The sequence below is a fragment of the Leucoraja erinacea genome, chromosome 24, assembly GCF_028641065.1.
Source record: "Leucoraja erinacea ecotype New England chromosome 24, Leri_hhj_1, whole genome shotgun sequence".
Lineage (NCBI taxonomy): Eukaryota > Metazoa > Chordata > Chondrichthyes > Rajiformes > Rajidae > Leucoraja > Leucoraja erinaceus.
In genome coordinates this window covers 29,715,070-29,733,938 of record NC_073400.1, presented here as the reverse complement: position 1 = coordinate 29,733,938, position 18,869 = coordinate 29,715,070, and the positions used below count along the sequence as shown (strand labels likewise).

Genomic DNA, 18,869 nt, shown 5'->3' with positions numbered 1-18,869 from the left:
CAGATCTTGTGACAGCGTGGGTCTCCTCTGGGTGCACCGGCTTCCTCCCACATCCCAAAGACGTGTGGCTCTGTAGGTTAATTGGCCCTCTTGTCGAATTGCACTCAATGTGTAGGGAGTGCATGCAAACGTGGTGTAACGTGGGACTAGTGTGAACGGGTGATCGATGGTCAGCATGGACTTGGTGGGCCGAAGGGTCTGTTTCCATGCTGTATATCTAACCAATGGTATGGTATGTTAGCTTTCATTGCAGCGAATGGTATGTTAGCTTTCATTGCAAAAGGATTTGAGTATAGGAGCAGGGAGGTTCTAGTGCAGTTGTACAGGGTCTTGGTGAGACCACACCTGGAGTATTGTGTACAGTTTTGGTCTCCAAATCTGAGGAAGGACATTATTGCCATAGAGGGAGTGCAGAGACGGTTCACCAGACTGATTCCTGGGATGTCAGGACTGTCTTATGAAGAAAGACTGGATAGACTTGGTTTATACTCTCTAGAATTTAGGAGATTGAGAGGGGATCTTATAGAAACTTACAAAATTCTTAAGGGGTTGGACAGGCTAGATGCAGGAAGATTGTTCCCGATGTTAGGGAAGTCCAGGACAAGGGGTCACAGCTTAAGGATAAGGGGGAAAATCCTTTAAAACCGAGATGAGAAGAAATTTTTTCACACAGAGAGTGGTGAATCTCTGGAACTCTCTGCCACAGAGGGTAGTTGAGGCCAGTTCATTGGCTATATTTAAGAGGGAGTTAGATGTGGCCCTTGTGGCTAAGGGGATCAGGGGGTATGGAGAGAAGGCAGATACGGGATACTGAGTTGGATGATCAGCCATGATCATATTGAATGGCGGTGCAGGCTCGAAGGGCCGAATGGCCTACTCCTGCACCTAATTTCTATGTTTCTATGTAATCAGTACCCCGTTCCTGCCTTCTCCCCATATCCCCTAACTCCACTATGTTTAAGAGCCCTATCTAGCTCTCTCTTGAAAGCATCCAGAGAACCTGCATCCACCGCCCCGTGCGGCAGAGAATTCCACAGACTCACCACTCTCTGTGACAAAAAGTGTTTCCTCGTCTCCGTTCTAAATGGCTTACTCCTTATTCTTGAATTATGGCCCCTGGTTCCGGACTCCCCCAACATCGGGAACATGTTTCCTGCCTCTAACGTGTCCAAGCCCTTAACAATCATATGTTTCAATGTGATCTCCTCTCAACCTTCTAAACTCCAGAGTGTACAAGCCCGGCTGCTCCGTTGTCTCAGCATATGACAGTCCCGCCATCCCAGGAATTAACCTTGTAAACCTACGCTGCACTCCCTCAATAGCAAGAATGCTCTTCCTCAAATTAGGGGACCAAAGCTGCACATAATACTCCAGGTCTGGTCTCACTAGGGCTCTGTACAACTGCAGAAGGACCTCTTTCCTCCTATTTTCGATTCCTCTTGTTATAAAGGCCAACATGCCATTCGCTTTCTTCCCTGCCTGCTGTACCAGCATCCTGTTACTGCTATCCAAATGTTCGGCTATTTCATCTTTTATAATTGACTCCAGCATCTTCCCCAACACCGATGTCAGGCTAACTGGTCTATAATTCCCCGTTTTCTCTCTCCCGCCTTTCTTAAAAAGGGTGATAACATTAGCTACCCTCCAATCCACAGGAACGGATCCTGAGTCTATAGAAAATTATCACCAATGCATCCAAGATTTCTAGAGTCACTTCCTTAAGTACCCTGGGATGCAGACCATCAGGCCCTGGGGATTTAGCAGCCTTCAGTCCCATCAGTCTATCCAACACCATTTCCTGCCTATTGTGGATTTCCTTCAGTTCCTCTGTCACCCCCAGATCCTCTGGCCACTTCTATATCATGAAGATTGTTTGTGTCCTCCTTAGTGAAGACAGATCCAATGTATCTGTTCATCTCTTCTGCCATTTCCTTGTTCCCCATAATAAATTCACCTTTATCGGTGGATAGATGGATTCTTTTGGATTAATTAGTCTGAATTTAATTAGTACAGGTGTCAGAGGTTACGGGGAGAGGCAGGAAAATTGGGTTAGGAGGGAGAGATGGATCGGCCATGATTGAATGGCGGAGTAGACTTGACGGACCGAATAGCCTATGTCCTACAGTGGTATAGGACAGGCAGCACACCCTCCCCACTGACGATCAAGGAACCTCTGTGTGAATATAGATGAGCAGATCAATCCAGGTCATTTTCATAAGTTATAAGAGCAGAATTAGGACATTCGGCCCATCTATCTTTCCCTCTTGACCCCATTCTCCTGCCTTCTCCCCGTAACCCCTGACACCCGTACTAATCTAGAATCTATCAATCTCTGCCTTCAAAATATCCATAGACTTGACCTCCACATCCTTCTATCGCAATGATTTCCACAGATTCACCACCCTCTGACTAAAGACATTCCTTCTCATCTCCTTTCTCAAAGAATGTCCTTTTATTCTGAGGCTAGGGCACAGATTCATCACCCTCTCTCTCGAGGGTGGCTTGGGTGACTTTCACAGGCTAACTGAGCCACACCATGGGCCAGTGTAGACATCTAGCGAAAGGTCAGCTTGTGGCAGGGTGTGGTGGAGATGCACCTCAAAATAAGGGAAGGTATCCCATGCCAGTGGTCCACGAGTGGCGAGGTGTGGGGTTAATTTGTGTAAACAGTATTGCATGTACGCATAGCAACCGAGAATGTTGAATGGAGTTTTGTAAGGATCATGTATTGCATATATTTATTTTTTGAATAAAGTATATTTTGAAATTTAAAAAAAAATCTGAGTCAGAGAGTTGTTGGTTCAACTCCCACTCCTGAAGCCCGAGGACTGAGGGAGTGCAGTACTGAGGGAGCTCGCCACTGCTGGAGGTGAAGTCACTTTGCCGAGGCATTTAGCTGATCTGCTGTCTGCTCTGTCTCAAGTCACTGAGAAAGGTCACCTGGAGATAGTTCGCACCAGAATAGTGGGGAGACTCCTTGTTCTGGGGGCAAGAGTTCTCCCTACAAACCAAGATCAACAAGGCAAGCTGTAGGTAGTTATCTCCCTTCTCTACAGGGAGCTAGCTGTGTGCAATTTGGTTGCACACAACACGACGACAACCGTTGATGGAACGATGGAGTGTTGAGCAGTTTATCATTAGCACATCACCCAGTACAATGAGGCCCGTGGCTAAACATAATTCAAGGCGCTGAGTAAATAATTCTAAAGAACAGAGCATTTTGTAATGGTTCGCACCAGAATAGTGGAGGATCTCCTTGTTCTGGGGCAAGTGGTATCCCATCAACCAAGGACACCAAAGTAATCTGTAGGATAGTTGTTGTTTTTTAAAGGGAACTTGTTGTGTCCAGATTAGATGCACACAAGTCTACAAGGGCGGAATGTAGAAACAAGGAACTTCAGATGCTGGTTTATACCACAGATAGGCACAAAGTGTTGGAGCATCTCAGCGAGTCAAACAGCTTCTCTGGACAAAAAGGATGGGTAACATTTCTCGATGGGACCCTTCAGAGTGGTCCTGACCTCCCAACTACCTCATTCGAGACCTTGGAACTATCTTTAATCGGATTTTACTAGACTGTATCTTGCATTGAACATTATTCCCTTTATCCTGTACCTGTGGACGGCTCGATTGTAATCATATACAGTGTTTTCACTGACTGGATAGCATACACACGGAAAAGCTTTTCACTGCACCTCGGTACACGTGACTATAATTGGCTAAACTAAAGAGGTTGCCATAGATTCCTTGAATGCAAAAATGAAGTCATTGAGACTTTCAGAATGGGTTGGGTTTCACATGGTTTTTCAATGTGAGACCTGTGGTCTAGGTTCAACATTTCCCACGCTGTTTCTAGCAGGAGTCCTGTGTGACTTTACCACGCTAACCGAGCCACACCAAGGCCCAGTGTTGGGTCCTGCAGTGCAAACTCAGTGGGTGAAAACTATTGAGTGAGTTAGAGAGATGTTGGTTCAGTTCCCACTCCAGAATGCCGAGCACGGAGTGAGAGTTGTACTGAGGGAGCTCTGCTATGGAAACATAGAAGCATAGAAAATAGGTGCTGGAGTAGGCCATTCGGCCCTTCGAACCAGCACCGCCATTCAATATGATAGTGGCAGATCAACATAAATCAGTACCCAGTTCCTGCTCTCTCCCCATATCCCTTGATTCCGTTTGTTCTAAGCACTGTGTCTAAAGTTGCTGGAGGTGCTGTCACTCTGATGAGGCATTTAGCTGGCCTGCTGCTCTGCTGTCTGCTCTCACAAGCCTGCTCTCTCTCTTCGGAGCAGCACGGTGGTGCAGCGGTTTGCTGCTGCCTCACAGCGCCAGAGACCCGGGTTCGATCCTCTCTACGGGTGCTGTCTGTGTGGAGTTTGAATGTTCTACCTGTGACCTCATGGGTTTCCTCCAGGTGCTCCCGGCTTCCTCCCACATCCCTAATCCATGCGAGTTTGTAGGTTAAATACCTCTGCAAGATTGTCGCAAATCTGTAGGGAATGGATGAGAAAGTGGGATAACAGAATTAGCGTGTGTACAGGTAGACAACAATGCTGGAGAAACTCAGCGTTTTTGTCTACCTTCGCTTTTCCAGCATCTGCTGTTCCTTCTTAAACATAGTGTGTACAGGTGATCAGTGGTCGGCATGGACTCGGTGGATCAATGGGCCTGTTTCCATGCGCTATCTCTAAACCAAACTAATTCTACTCTTATCACTTATGACTTTATGACAAAAATTCAGCCATCTTTTATTACATTGGATTATTTTAATCATTATTCAATGTGCAGGGTTTCACACAGCAATTCAATTGGTAGTAAAGTTAAAAGTTCACATTCTGGAAAGCCAGCTTTGAGTTCTAGTCTATGTTCTGCTGTCTTTTGGGTGAATGTCAGGATGTACAGACGTGTCTGCAAACATAGGTACAGAATTCGGCCATTTGCACCATCGAGTCTACTCCGCCATTCAATCATGGATGATCTATCTTTCCCACTCCATCCCATTCTCCTGCCTTCTTCCCACAACTTTTGTCACCCTGAGTGAACCTGTCAATCTCCAATTTAAAAATATCCATTGACTTGACCTCTACAGCCGCCTGTGGCAATGAATTCCACAGGTTCATCACCCTCTGGCTAAAGAAATTCCTCCTCAAGTGGTCAAGGTAGATTGGACATAGGTGTGGTGTGGTGATGCTGTAGGGTCAAGGTGATGAGATTTGTACATCTCCAACTGGTGAACACCCTCTCTGGCCCTGAAAAGCTAAACGATGATTATTGGGCGTCATTCTGTCAGAATAACAATATTGATATAACGATTACCCTTCATTTTTATCTTATTCTTCTAACGCGTGTCCACAGTTCAATACTTGTAATCATTTAACCGTTTTTATATCCCCATTGTTCAATGGTTCAATGGTACTTTATTGTCTCATGCACATGCGTACTGTGACATTTCTTTTCTATAGAATTCAGTAAAAATCTTACTTGATATAAGCACAGCTGAAGCTAAGAACAAGAGTATTAATGGCAGATTATATGATACAGTACACAAGAGTTGCCACATTTCTGGCAGTATTTTATATTCTTATAGATCAAATTGGTAAAAAAGTATTGTCTTATTTTGGGCTTAAAGGCCCGTTGTCATGGAGACGGCACTGGGTGGGAGTTGCAGGGGTCGGCCTGGCCTGGCGATGTTGTCGGTGCCTCCACCACCGCTCCGTGCCGCTGCAGGCCGTGTCCGATCCGTGCGCACGTCCCCGACCTCTGTGGGGCCTCCAGCGGCACCCGATCCACCGGCTGCTGCAGGGCCTCCAGCAGCCCACTCGCACTCCGCCCACACCTCGACCCACCAACGCACCCTTTTCCCCTCGCCTCCCATGGCCGTCTCCATGCGAGGTGAGGCCTCACCCAGCCAGCTCACCGGCGCTGTTCCTCTCCTTCCTCCACCACTGCCGACCCCATCTCCAAGGTCTTGGCTGTTTTTTTCCTTGAATAACAATTAAAACACAGTTTATAATCTCCACCATCAAATTTTACCTGAGGAAATGACCCAGGGCGGCACAGTGGCGCAGCGGTAGAGTTGCTGCCTTACAGCGCCAGAGACCCGGGTTTGATCATGACTACGGGTGCTGTCTGTACGGAGTTTGTATGTTCTGCCTGTGACAGCGTGGGTTTTATCCGGGTGCTCCGGTTTCTTACCACAATCCAAAGACGTGTAGTTTTGTAGGTTAATTGGCCTCTGTATAACTGTAAATTGTCCCTCGTGTGTGGGATAGTGCGCGTGTACGGGGTGATCATTGGTCGGCGCGGACTTGATTGGCTGTATACCCTTTAATAAAATCTGACAATGTGCACTTTAACCACATGTGATTTTTTCAACTACAAATCTCAAATTGTGGAATACAGAGGCAAATAAATAAATGAAGGGTCTTTGTCCCAAACATTATGGAGGGCACTGTATGTCCACAGTTTATCTCTACAAATCGAAAGTAAATTCCCATCATTTCCAGTTGAATTTAATGTGAACATCAGAGTGAAGAGATTGCAAACTTTCACCTTTTCAAAGTTGTCACACAGCTGATGGAAACCGGGAAGAGAAGCAGAATTCCAAAGAGTACCCAGCGTAACACACCCCAAACACGGCAAACGATGTTCAGCATGGTGTCCCTGGAAATCCAAGGAAATATTATTACTTCCACACAGAGTTACCACAGATCAACGCTGGCAATTTTCTTTCATCATATTGCACACGGAATCATTCAGTGTGCTCCAAGGTTTTGGCGTGGACATTGGTGAGATGTTGATATCGCAACATGCACCCATTCCTTAGAGGTGTTCCATGACTACATGCATTAACAACTTAGATGTTCATTTTGATGGTCAGACATAGAGCACGAAAACATGTCCTTTGACCCAATTTCCCCATTGCCGACCATTATGTCCTTATCTACACTAGTCCCATCTGCCAGCCTTAGATGTTAATGTTGGAAGTATGATTTACGAGTTTACAGATTACACCAACATTGTATCATTTTGGATAGTACGATAATCATAGACCACAGAGGGATAAGAAGCAACTGGTATGTTGGGCAGAGCAATGCCAGCAGGTATTGAACCGTGATAAGTGTGACGTTATTTGTTTTTGGCATCATGTAAGGGTAGACATTCACAATGGTAGGGCCACTGGGTGTACTAAGGACAGAGGGACTTTAGTCAGGGCCAAGGAGTATTTATCAATGGACTGGAATGTGATCAGCCACGCTTTCTCAAAGTACTGGGACTTTGAGTCACTGACCTGTGTCGAGGCGATGAACCAGGAGTCCCTGGTGGTCGATGCTTCCGGAGGCAGAGTGGGTGTGGTGGTTCCTGAGGTGGTGGTGACCATATTTTAATCCAGTTTAGTTTAATTTTGAGATATAGCGCGGAAACAGGCCCGACGGCCCATGGAGTCCACACCGACCAGCGCTCCTCGCACACTAACACTAGGCTACACACACTAGGGGCAATTGACACATACGCCAAGCCAATCTACTTACATACTTGTATGTCTTTAGAGTGTTGGAAGAAATCAAAGATCTCAGAGAAAACCCATGCGGTCGTGGGGATAACGTACAAACCCCATACAGGCAGCACCTGTAGTCGGGATCGAACCTGGGTCTCCAGCGCTACATGCGTTGTAAGGCAGCAACTCTACCGCTGCGCCACCGTGCAACCCCCCCCACACACACACACACACGCACCAAAGTGATGAGGATATCTGGGTGATATGTTTGAGACCCTTGTGAAGATAAAGTGAATGAAGTCTTTGAACATTAAATGTTTATAATCACGTTCTGTGCCACTTTAGTGACGTGTGGGAGATGCTTCAGTTGGGGGCGATCTTGCTCTGTGTGGGGAGATTCTTGATTCGAATCCCAATCCAGATATTTGAGCAAGGATCCTTCCTAGGCCACCATAGATGGACCAAGCCGCTTGATGTAGACATGAGGCTCGCCCATTGAGATGTCAGATCAGCGGTAGAGTTGCTGCCTCACAGCACAGTAGACGCGGGGTCGAACCTGATACCGGTGCTGTCAGTGCAGAGTCTGTACGTTCTCCCTGTGATCGCAAGAGTTTACTCAGGGTTCTCCAGTTTCCTCCCACATTCCAAAGACGTGCGGGTTTGTAGTAAGTTGCCCCTAGTGTGTAGAACAGAACTGGTGTATGGGGTGATCGCTGCTCAGAGCGGACTCGGTGGGCCAAGGGGTCCATTTCCACGCTGTATCTTTAAACTGAGCTGAATTGAACTGAACTAATTTGTTCTCAGGTGAGGCTGAGTTGGTTCTTCGAGTTACTAACCTGTTTGGAAGTGTTGAACCATGAGACTCAGTGGAACTTGCCGTCCGGGTGGTTGGTGCATCTTGAGGCCGGGTGGTCCGAGCCCTTCTGTTTATTGTTGCAGAGGTGGTGGTGACCATGTCTGGGTGGCTTGTTTGAGATCCTTGTGGAGATAAAGTGAATGACGTTTTTGAACATTAAATGTGTGAAAGCACGTTCTGTGCCACTTTAGTGATGTGTGGGAGATGATTCAGTCGGGAGCGCTCTTGCTCTGTGTGGGGAGACTCCTGGATTCAAATCCCAATCCATACATTTGAGCAAAGATCCTTCTGAGGCCACCATAGATGGACCAAGCCTCTTGATCTAGACCGGAGGCTCACCCATTAAGATGCCACCAGATGGTCGCAAGCATTCAGAGACTTCTTTCATGCCCTTCATAGTCCCACAGGTTGTGTTATCTGCCTGCTGCTAGAGTTAGGCCCATGTCTTCTACATTGGAGAAGAACTTGGGAGCGGGAGGATCCATGGACTATTTTCATTACGCGGACTGAATTGGAAATAATGCAATTTGGTTGGGGGTATCTACCTGAAACATCAACTCTCGTTCTCTCTCCACAGAAGCTGCCCGATCCGTTGAGTATCTCATCTTGTACAGTTTGTGTGACTCAGTGTAAAGTCGATATCACTCATCTCATGAGGATTCTAAGTTCATTAGTTCATAAGTGATAGGGGCAGATTGAGGCCATTTGGCCCATTGAGTCTATTCCACCTTTCAATCATGGCTGATCTATCTCTCCCTCTCAACCCCATTCTCTTCCTTCTCCCCATATCACTTGACACCCGTACTAATGGAGAACCTGTCAATCTCCACCTGAAAATACCCAATGACTTGGCCATCATTGGAAACATGGTAAAAGCTTTTCCCTGTACCTCAGTACAGACGACTACAATAAACTGAGCTCATGATTCACCAAAGTTTGTGAGACACAAGGAATTGCAGGTGCTGGAATCTTGAGCAAAACACAAAGTGCTGGAGTAACTCAGCAGGTCAGGCAGCATCTGTGGAAGGAATGAACTGACAATGTTTAAGGTTGGGACCCTTCTTCAGATGTTGTGTGTGTGGTGGGTGTCACAGTGACGGGCAGGGGGAGAGGGTGAGGGAGCAGATCTCTTCCCCCCCACCCCCCACGTCTCAGTGAGGGGGCACCAGAGGTTCTGGTCCTGGAGCGATCGTGTTTGGGGAAATGAGCCGTCAGCAGCAGGACCGCCGGTCCCCATTGATGAGCTCCCCCCCCCCCCCCCCGCACGAGCGCCGGGGATGAGGCACCGAGTCACCCTCACGACCGAGGCCGGGAATTCCCAGGCTGGAATGTTCACCTCTGGGAGAGTGAGGAGAGATCGTCAACGTACCTTCAGAAACCGTCAATGAGATGGAGGTCCTTTCACTGAAGTTCCATCGTACGTCTATGACACACCAGTAGTGTCCTTCATCACTCTTCTCCAGGTTGTCGATGGTGACTGAAACTATCTGTTGTGTTTTGTTATCACTCATCGATGTTCTCTCTTGTTGTGGGTCATCAGTAGAAACCACGGTAGAAGATAGTGTGTAAAAATAACCTTTCTTCCATAGCTTCTTGTTGTCAGTGTATTCCTGACCATACCGACATTCCACAGTGACCGACTGCCCCACCTCTCTACTCACCTCCTTGGGTCCAGTTATTCCGCTTGACCCTGTGGGCAAATTAATGATGAAAGATCACTCACACTGCAGCAACACAAGCTGAGGTTTAACAATAAAAAAACATGTCATTTGTGCTGTTCAGACAGGTTCATGGTTTTGCATAGATCATGTGTAGCAAGGAACTGCAGGTGCTGGTTTACACCAAAGATAGACACAAAGAACTGGAGTAACTCAGCGGGACGGGCAGCATCTCTGGAGAAAATGGATAGGTGTCCTTTTCGGGTCGGGACCCTTCTTGATCTCCCGGTTGCCAACCCTGTCCATGTCCCTTCCCATTCCCACACTGACCTTTCTGTCCTGGGCCTCCTCCATTGCCAGAGTGAGGCCACATGCAAATTGGAGAAACCGCACCTCATATTGGGCTCAGGTAGTTTACAACCCAACGGTTTGAACGTTGGTTCTCTAATTTTAAGTATCTTCTACTAACCTGCCCCCTCCCCCATTGACTCCTATCTCCACCCGGGTTTCCCACCACCTGCCCCAGTGAGGGGGCGGCAGAGGTTCTGGTCCCGGAGCGATCGTCTTCGTGGAAATGAGCCGTCAGCAACAGAACCGCCGGTAGATGGGACCTTCCGTGGGGCTGGTGTCTGACAGCCCCCCCCCCCCCCCCCCACACACTGCTCCAGCGACAGTGAGCTCTTGGTGTGGCCCCACGGGCCGGGACCCCAGTAAGTGAGTTATCCACCCAACCCCCTTACCGCGACCCCCGGGGATGTGGCACCGAGTCACCGTCAGGACCGAGGCCGGGAATTCACAGGCTGGAATTTTCACATCTGGGAGAGTGAGGAGAGATCGTCAACTTACCTTCAGAAACCGTCAATGAGATGGAGGTCGATTCAATGAGTGAATCGTTTCTCTTTACTATCACACACCAGTAGAGTCCTTCATCACTCTTCTCCAGGTTGTCGATGGTGACTGAAACTATCCGTTGTGTTTTGTCATCAGTCATCGATGTTCTCCCTTGTCGTGGGTGATCAGTAGAAACCACGGTAGAAGATTTCTGGTAAGAATCACCTTTACTCCATAGCTTGTCCTTGTCTTTGTATTTCCGATCATACGGACATTCCACAGTGACCGACTGCCCCAACTCTCCCCTCACCTCCTCGGGTTCAGTTATTCCCCTTGACCCTGTTGGCACATTAATGATGAAAGATCACTCACACTGCAGCAACACAAGCTGAGATTTAACAATAAAAAACATGTCATTTGTGCTGTTCAGACAGGTTCATGGTTTCGCATAGATCATGTGTAGCAAGGAACTGCAGGTGCTGGTTTACACCAAAGATAGACACAAAGAGCTGGAGTAACTCAGCGGGACAGGCAGCATCTCTGGAGAAACCGACGGGTGATGATTCCTCACCCATTTCCTTCTCTCCAGAGATGCTGCCCGTCCCGCTGAGTTACTCCAGCATTTTGTGTCTCTCTTCTTTTGCATAGATCCTGTTGCACTTTCATGCTTTTCCCGCTGGTGTTAATTCCCATTTCACCGGGATTGTTCCCCAAGTTCCAGTGAAAGCAGAACTGAGTTCCTTCTTGAACACTTTGTCTACTCCACTGCGATATCTATCTTCCAGCATCTGCAGTTCCTTCTTGAACACTGCTTCTGAATCTACCTGGCGCCCAGATCCTCCTTCCCTGTGGGCGTGGCTTGACCTGAGTGGTGGTCATGTGACAGGAAGCCAACCTGTCACTCACTCTGACCCACCCTGTGTTCAATCTCACTACAACCCACTTCCCCATTGAACTAGTAGAAACAAGGAACTGCAGATGCTGGTTAATGTACAAAAGGACACAAAGTGCCGGAGTAACACAATGGGACAGGAACTATCTCTGGAGAAAGAGGAACTCTCTGGGTGAAAAGATATTTCTTCATCTGAGTCCTCAATGGCCTACCCGTTATTGAGGTCACAACCTTAAACTGGACAGGAACTATCTCTGGAGAAAGTGGATAGGTGACGATTCATAGAAACATATAAACATAGAAAATAGGCGCAGGAGGAGACGATTCGGCCCTTCGAGCCGGCACTGCCCAGTTCTGCTTGCTCCCGTGATCCCATGATTCCATTGGCCCTAAGAGCTAAATCTAACTCTCTCTTGAATACATCCAGTGAATTGGCCTCCACTGCCCTCTGTGGCAGAGAATTCTACAGATTCACAACTCTGGGTGAAAAGCTTTCTACCCCATCTTAACTTAGTTGTGTGTGTTAGTTGTCTGTGCATCATGTGTGTGTGTGTGTGGGAGGGAGGGAGGGAAGTCGAGAAAGACGGGATGGAGCGAATGAGAGAAAGGAAAAGAGCGGAAGGAGGGAGGGAAGGAGAGAAGGGAGGGAGAGGGATGCCGGGGTACAGGCAGACAGGTGTGAGTTGAGGCCAATGTTTGTATACGATGCCCCAACCCCCGGCCCAGCCCTCCGTGTATTGTTCACTGCCTCTCCCCGGGGAGAGAGAGGCGTGGAACCGGGTCTGTGTGCGTGAAGCACGGCGACTGGAGGGGCAGGAGCGCTGCCGTGAGCGAACGACCCACCTCCCCCTCTCCCCCTTCTCCATTCCCCCTCACACCCCCCTCCCCGTCTACCCCTTTCTTCCCCCTCCACCCCTCTACTCTCTCTCCACCCGGGGTAGATCTACCCGTCGAGAGTAGATTACACTGGCGCGGGGCCCCCTTACTCGCGGGGCCCAATTGGGAGCAAACGGTCCAACCGGCTTAAGGCCGGCCCTGGGTATTCAGTATTCAGTATTTACTTTAATGTCATTTTAACTTACATACACAGAAGAAACTAAAAATTGTTTCTCAATCAGTTCCCGTCAGTGCAGTTAATAAAAACAGAATAAATACATATAGATTTAAAATTAAAATTAACATATCTAAAATAGGCCTAAAAATTGAAATAAAACAGACATTCAGACCAAACAGTGGCTTTGCTTTGACAGATGCCTAGCTGTCAAAGTATAGGCGAGGTTAGACGTGTTGGTGTATGATGTATGTGGAGGGGACACAGTCCGTTAACCAGTCTTATTGCCTGTGGGAAGAAGCTGTGTAGCATCCTGCTGGTTTTGCAGCTGATGCTCCTGTACCTCTTCCCAGGTGGCAGAATGGAGAAGATGTGATGTGATGGATGATAGGGGTCCTTAATAATGGAGATGGCTCTGCTGATGTTACGTTTCTGATAGATCTCCAACAGGAAAGGGAGTGGAGCACCAATGATCCTACTGGCTGTCTTCACTATCCTGTTAAGTTGTTTTTGTTCATAAGCCTTGCAGCTCCCAAACCAGGAAGTGATGCCGTGGGTCAGTATACTCTCGATGGTGCCCCTGTAGAAGGACCTTAGGTGAACAGTAGGGAGACCTGCTTTTCTTAGTCTCCGGAGAGGGTGGGACCCTCTGGATACATGGATAGGACAGGTTTGAAGGGACTTGGGCCAAACATGGACAGGTGGGACTAGTGTTGCTGAGACATGTTGGCCGGTGTGGGCAAGTTGGGCCGAAGGGCCTGTTTCCGCACTGTATCACTCTATAATAATAATAATAATAATAATCTTTATTTATATAGCACTTTTCAACAAAACCAGTATTTGAACCGAAGTGCTTTACAGAGTTTGATTAAATTAATAGAACAGACCAAATGTCAATATATCCATACAAAAAGAAAAAAGAGAAAAAAGAAAAAAAGACACAGAACAGTACACTATAGAAATCAACATGAAACGTCCCCCCACAGCAGAATTCACTGTGAGGGAAGGCACTAAAAATATCCAGTTCTCCCCCTCATAGTCCACCCGAGGTCGGGGTCTATATGTGGCCTCCTTAGCCAACTCGATGTTCTCAGGCCCTCTGCCGCGAAGCTGGATCATCGGCGTCGGGTGAACATTCTTCAGCGGCCAGGACTGAAGCAGCCGCCTCCTCCCTGAAGACTGCAATGTCCAAAGTTCTCAGGCCGCGCTGGCCGGACCTCTGACACTGGCGAACTCGGACACCAGGCCCCGCGGTGTTGAAATCCTGGGCCGCCCGCCCGCGGCTGGACGCTCTGCAGCCGCAGCTCAGCAATGTTGCAGTCGGCGTTCGCAGTGCCCCGGAGCTTACCCGAAGGCGATCCGGTAAGCCATCGCCCGCTCCGTGCTGGTGTTGGTGTCCCAGCATCTGCACCGCCGGCGAAGCTGTGGTCCCGGCAGGAAATCGTCGCTCCAGCGCTGCTCCAGCTCGATGGTAGGCCGCACAGAGAGGACGAAGAAGCGGTTCGGAAGAAAACCGCATCTCCGACCAGGTAGGACTGGGATTAAAACAGTTTCCCCCTTCCCCCCCACCCCCCACCCACCACAGAAAAGAAGACTTCCAATTAAAAGTTCCCACAGACAGGACTAAAAATAAAAATAAAAAAGGGAGAAAAGGACGGACTGCAGGAGGAGCAGCCATACACAACAGCGCATCACCCCCGCAGTCCGCCACTCTATGACTCTAACACATGTGAAACTCTGCAGATTCAGGAGCTGGGGTGGAGACACATCATCACATCAGTCCAGGTCAGCTCACAAGCCACAAGACAAATGCTTTGAAGGAGAACTCAGAGGCTGGGGAAAGCAAAGTGTGTAGAACAGCTCGAGCAGCAGAGTCTGTTGTAAGGCAGCTGGTTTTTCTGAGAAGGGAGAGATTACCACAACTTCTCCAAATGCTAAATTGGACAGTCACTCTGGTGCTTCCTCATTTGAGATGACGCCTGTTCCCAATGGCTGGCTTTCACAGGTTTTTTCTTTGAATGTGCTAAGGTTTATGTTCAACATTTCCCATTGCAGTGCGTGGAGGGAGTGCCGTGTGTCTTTGATAGACACTAAATGCTGGAGTAACGCAGCGGATCAGGGGGCATCTCTGGAGAGAAGGAATGGGTGACGTTTCGGGTCGAGACCTTTCTTCAGACCCACAGTCAGAGAGGGAGGAAGTCAAGCGATATGGAAGGGGTAAAGCATTTAGCTGATCTGCAGTCAAGTCACTGAGCACACAGCATCACAACAGTCATTAGTGCAGGGAAGAACAAGTCTGCAAGCATTTTATCTTTAGCAGCTCGTAGCCCAGTAGTCTGCTCTGTGGCTCAAAATAATTCAAGGTGCTGGCAAATAATTCTGAAGAACAGATCATAAGTTCATTAGTACTAGGAGCAGAATTAGGACATTTGGCCCATCAAGTCTACTCTCCTCCATTCAATTATGGCTGATCTATCTTTCCCTCTCAACTAAATCCTCCTGCCTTTTCCCCAGGACTCCTGACACCAGTACTGATCAAGAATCTATCCATCTCGGCCTTAGAAATACCTATTGATGGCCTCCACAGTCTGTGGCAATGAATTCCACAGTTTCTGTCTCACAAAATTCCTCCTCATCTCCTTCCTAAAGCAACGCCCTTTAATTCTGAGGCTGCGACCTCTGGTCCTAGACTCTCCCACTAGTGTAAACATCCTCACCCCATCCACTCTATCCAGGCCTTTCACTATTCAGTAAGTTTCAATGAGGTCCACAAGGCAAGGCAAGCTGTAGATAGTTATCTCCCGACTTGGCTGCACACAACACGACAACAACCGCTGATGGAAGTCTCTACAGGAACTAACGAGTGTTGAGCAATTTATCATCAGCTCCCCACACAGTACAGAGAGGTCTGTGGTTACAAATAATTCAAGGCGCTAGTAAATAATTCTAAAGAACAGAGCATTTTGTAAAACACCGATTTACCTGGTGTGAGACCAACAGCGACAAGAACCAACAGAGCGACTGTTCCCCTGGATCTGGGCCGTCTCTGGTGGGTGAATTCTCCCTGTCCCACCGCCATGTCTCGGCTACGTTGGATCGGTTTGGTCCCTGCACTGCGTTTGAGTTGTCCTCTTCCTCATTCACAACTGAAGTCAAACAGTCAATTTCCGTTTACACAGGAAACGACTTTGCAGTGGTTCAAGACTTAATTTGGTGACTCACTTGTCACCTCCCCCAGCCTCCTCACCACGGACAATGCCCCTATCAGGAGTGAGCTACAACACTCTCCAGTTGCCTGGATTGGAGCATCTCCTCGAAGCTCTGCTTCATCCTGGTGACGTTTGCCCACTTGACTGGGGCTCTGTCCACCACCGCAAACATTCCCTTGCCCACCCCCTCAACCCCCTCCCCCAAATGCGGGCACACTGTGTCTGAACTTGTATGGGATTAGGAGGTAGAGATCAGCCATGTTTGAATGGCAGAGTATACTGGATGGGCCGAATGGCCAAATTCTACTCCTGGAATGTGTGAACTTGTGATCTGTTTATCCACCTCAAAATGCGCGTCACTAATTTGTCCTGCCTTCCTCAGCTTCTCATCTGGTGAAACGTTACCCAGAAGAAATAAGACACCAACTGAACGGAGATGAGGAAACACTTTATCACCCAGTGAGTTGTGAGTCTGTGGAATTCTCTGCCACAGAGAGCGGTGGAGGCCGGTTCTCTGGACACTTTCAAGAGTGAGCTAGATAGGGCTCTTAAAGATAGCAGAGTCAGGGTATAAGGGGAGAAGGCAGGAACGGGGATTGTGGATGATCAGCCATGATCACATTGAATGGTGATGCTGGCTCGAAGGGCGAATGGCCTACTCCTGCACCTATTGTCTGTTGTCTATTGTCAAATGCGAACTGATGTCAACTCACGTCACCAGATAAACTCCTTGAAGTATTCAAATACTTGAGCATCGGAGACCGGGTAAAGCTGAGTTTGGGATGTGATTCATAAAATCATAGAGTGATACAGCAGGGAAACAGCTTGCCCAATGCTGATCAAGATGTCCCATGTACGCTGGTCCCTCTTTAGTTTAGTTTAGTTTAGAGATACAGTGGGGAAACAAACCCTCCGGCCCACTGTGTCTGCACCGTCCAGTGATCCCTGCACATTAACACAAATGTTTACATTTACACCAACCCAATTAACCTACAAACCTGTACGTCTTTGGAGTGTGGGAGGAAACTGAAGTTCTCGGCGAAAACCCACGCAGGTCACTAGGAGAAAGTACAGACTATGTACAGACAAGCACCTGTAGCCAGGATTGAATCCGGGTATCTGGCGCTGTTATACAATGTAAAGGCAGCAACTCTACTGCTGTGCCACCGTAAAAACCAGGCCTGCATTTGACCCCTGTCCTTACAAACCTTTCCTATCCACGTACCTTGTCCTAATGCTTTTCAATGTTGTTACCAGTACCAGTCTCCACTAGCTCCTCTGGACATGTTCCTTCCATGTACCCATCAGCTTCTGTGAGATAATATTGTTGAGGTAGGATTAGGGTTGTGTGTGAAGGGAGAAGATAAAGGAGATTGCATATACTAGAATCTGGAACAATAGGCAGAACACCTGAAAAACCTCAACGGGTCAAGCAGCATCTGTGGAGACAAAAAGTGTATGTTTGTATTCCGGCCGAGACACTACCTCGGGACTGAGGGTAAAAACAGGATATTTATCGATATAAGAGGAGATGGGTCAAATGGGGGCAAGTGGGACTAGCGGACTAGGGCGGCACGATGGAACAGTGGTAGAGCTGCTGACTTACAGCGCTTACAGTCGGGTTTGATCCCGACTACGGGTGCTGTCTGTATGGAGTTTGTACGTTCTCCATGTGACTGCCTGGGTTTTCTCCGAGATCTTCAGTTTCCTTCCACACTCCAAAAACGTATAGGTTTGTAGGTTAGTTGGTTTGGAATAAGTGTAAATAGTCCCTAGTGCGTGTAGGATAGTGTTAATGTGTGGGGATTGCTGTTTGGTGCGGACTCGGTGGGCCGAAGGGCCAGTTTCCCACGCTGTACCTCTATACTAAACTAGTGCAGGTGGGCAGTTTGCTCAAAGAATTGCTCAATAAACCTTTAGTCAGAGGGTGATGAATCTGTGGAACTCAATAGACAATAGACAACAGGTGCAGGAGTAGGCCATCCGGCCCCTCGAGCCAACACCACCATTCAATATGATCATGGCTGATCATCCCCAATCAGTACCCCGTTCCTGCCCTTTCCCCAGATCCCCTGACTCTGCTATCTTCAAGAGGCCTATCTAGCTCTCTCTTGAAAGTATCACGAGAACATCTGTGGATATTTTTACGGGAGACATATACAATAGGTGCAGGAGTAGGCCATTTGGCCCTTCTAGCTAGCACCGCCATTCAATGTGATCATGGCTGATCATCCCCAATCAATTCGGCTATTTCATTTTATAATTGACTCCAGCATCTTCCCCACCACCGATGTCAGGCTAATTGGTCTATAATTCCCCGTTTTCTCTCTCCCGCATTTCTTAAAAAGTTTGATAACATTAGCTACCCTCCAATCCACAGGAACGGATCTTGAGTCTATAGAAAATTATCACCAATGCATCCACGATTTCTAGAGTCACTTCCTTAAGTACCCTGGGATGCAGACCATCAGGCCCTGGGGATTTAGCAGCCTTCAGTCCCATCAGTCTATCCTTTCTATTGTGGATTTCCTTCAGTTCCTCTGTCACCCCCAGATCCTCTGGCCACTACATGAAGATTGTTTGTGTCCTCCTTAGTGAAGACAGATACAAAGTATCTGTTCATCTCATCTGCCATTTCCTTGTTCCCCATAATAAATTCACCTTTATCGGCGCATAGATGGATTCTTTCGGATTAATTAGTCTGAATTTAATTAGTACAGGTGTCAGAGGTTACGGGGAGAGGCAGGAAAATTGGGTTAGGAGGGAGAGATAGATCGGCCATGATTGAATGGCGGAGTAGACTTGATGGACCGAATGGCCTATGTCCTACAGTGGTATAGGACAGGCAGCACAGCCTCCCCACTGACGATCAAGGAA

The 18,869-nt window shown here is 48.0% G+C and overlaps 1 protein-coding gene across 1 annotated transcript in view; it reads right to left on the bottom strand.

Moving 5' to 3' along the window:
* The window catches only part of LOC129708892 (polymeric immunoglobulin receptor-like), a 52,804-nt gene extending 35,473 nt beyond the window's left edge, over positions 1-17,331 (bottom strand). The window contains exons 1-2 of the mRNA XM_055654941.1: positions 15,766-17,331; positions 10,856-11,179 (exon numbers count right to left, since the gene is read on the bottom strand). Coding sequence (XP_055510916.1) covers positions 10,856-11,179; positions 15,766-15,862 — 421 coding nt within the window. The 5' untranslated portion in view covers positions 15,863-17,331. The remainder of the gene's footprint in view (positions 1-10,855; positions 11,180-15,765) is intronic.
* Between the last annotated feature and the right edge of the window lie 1,538 nt (positions 17,332-18,869).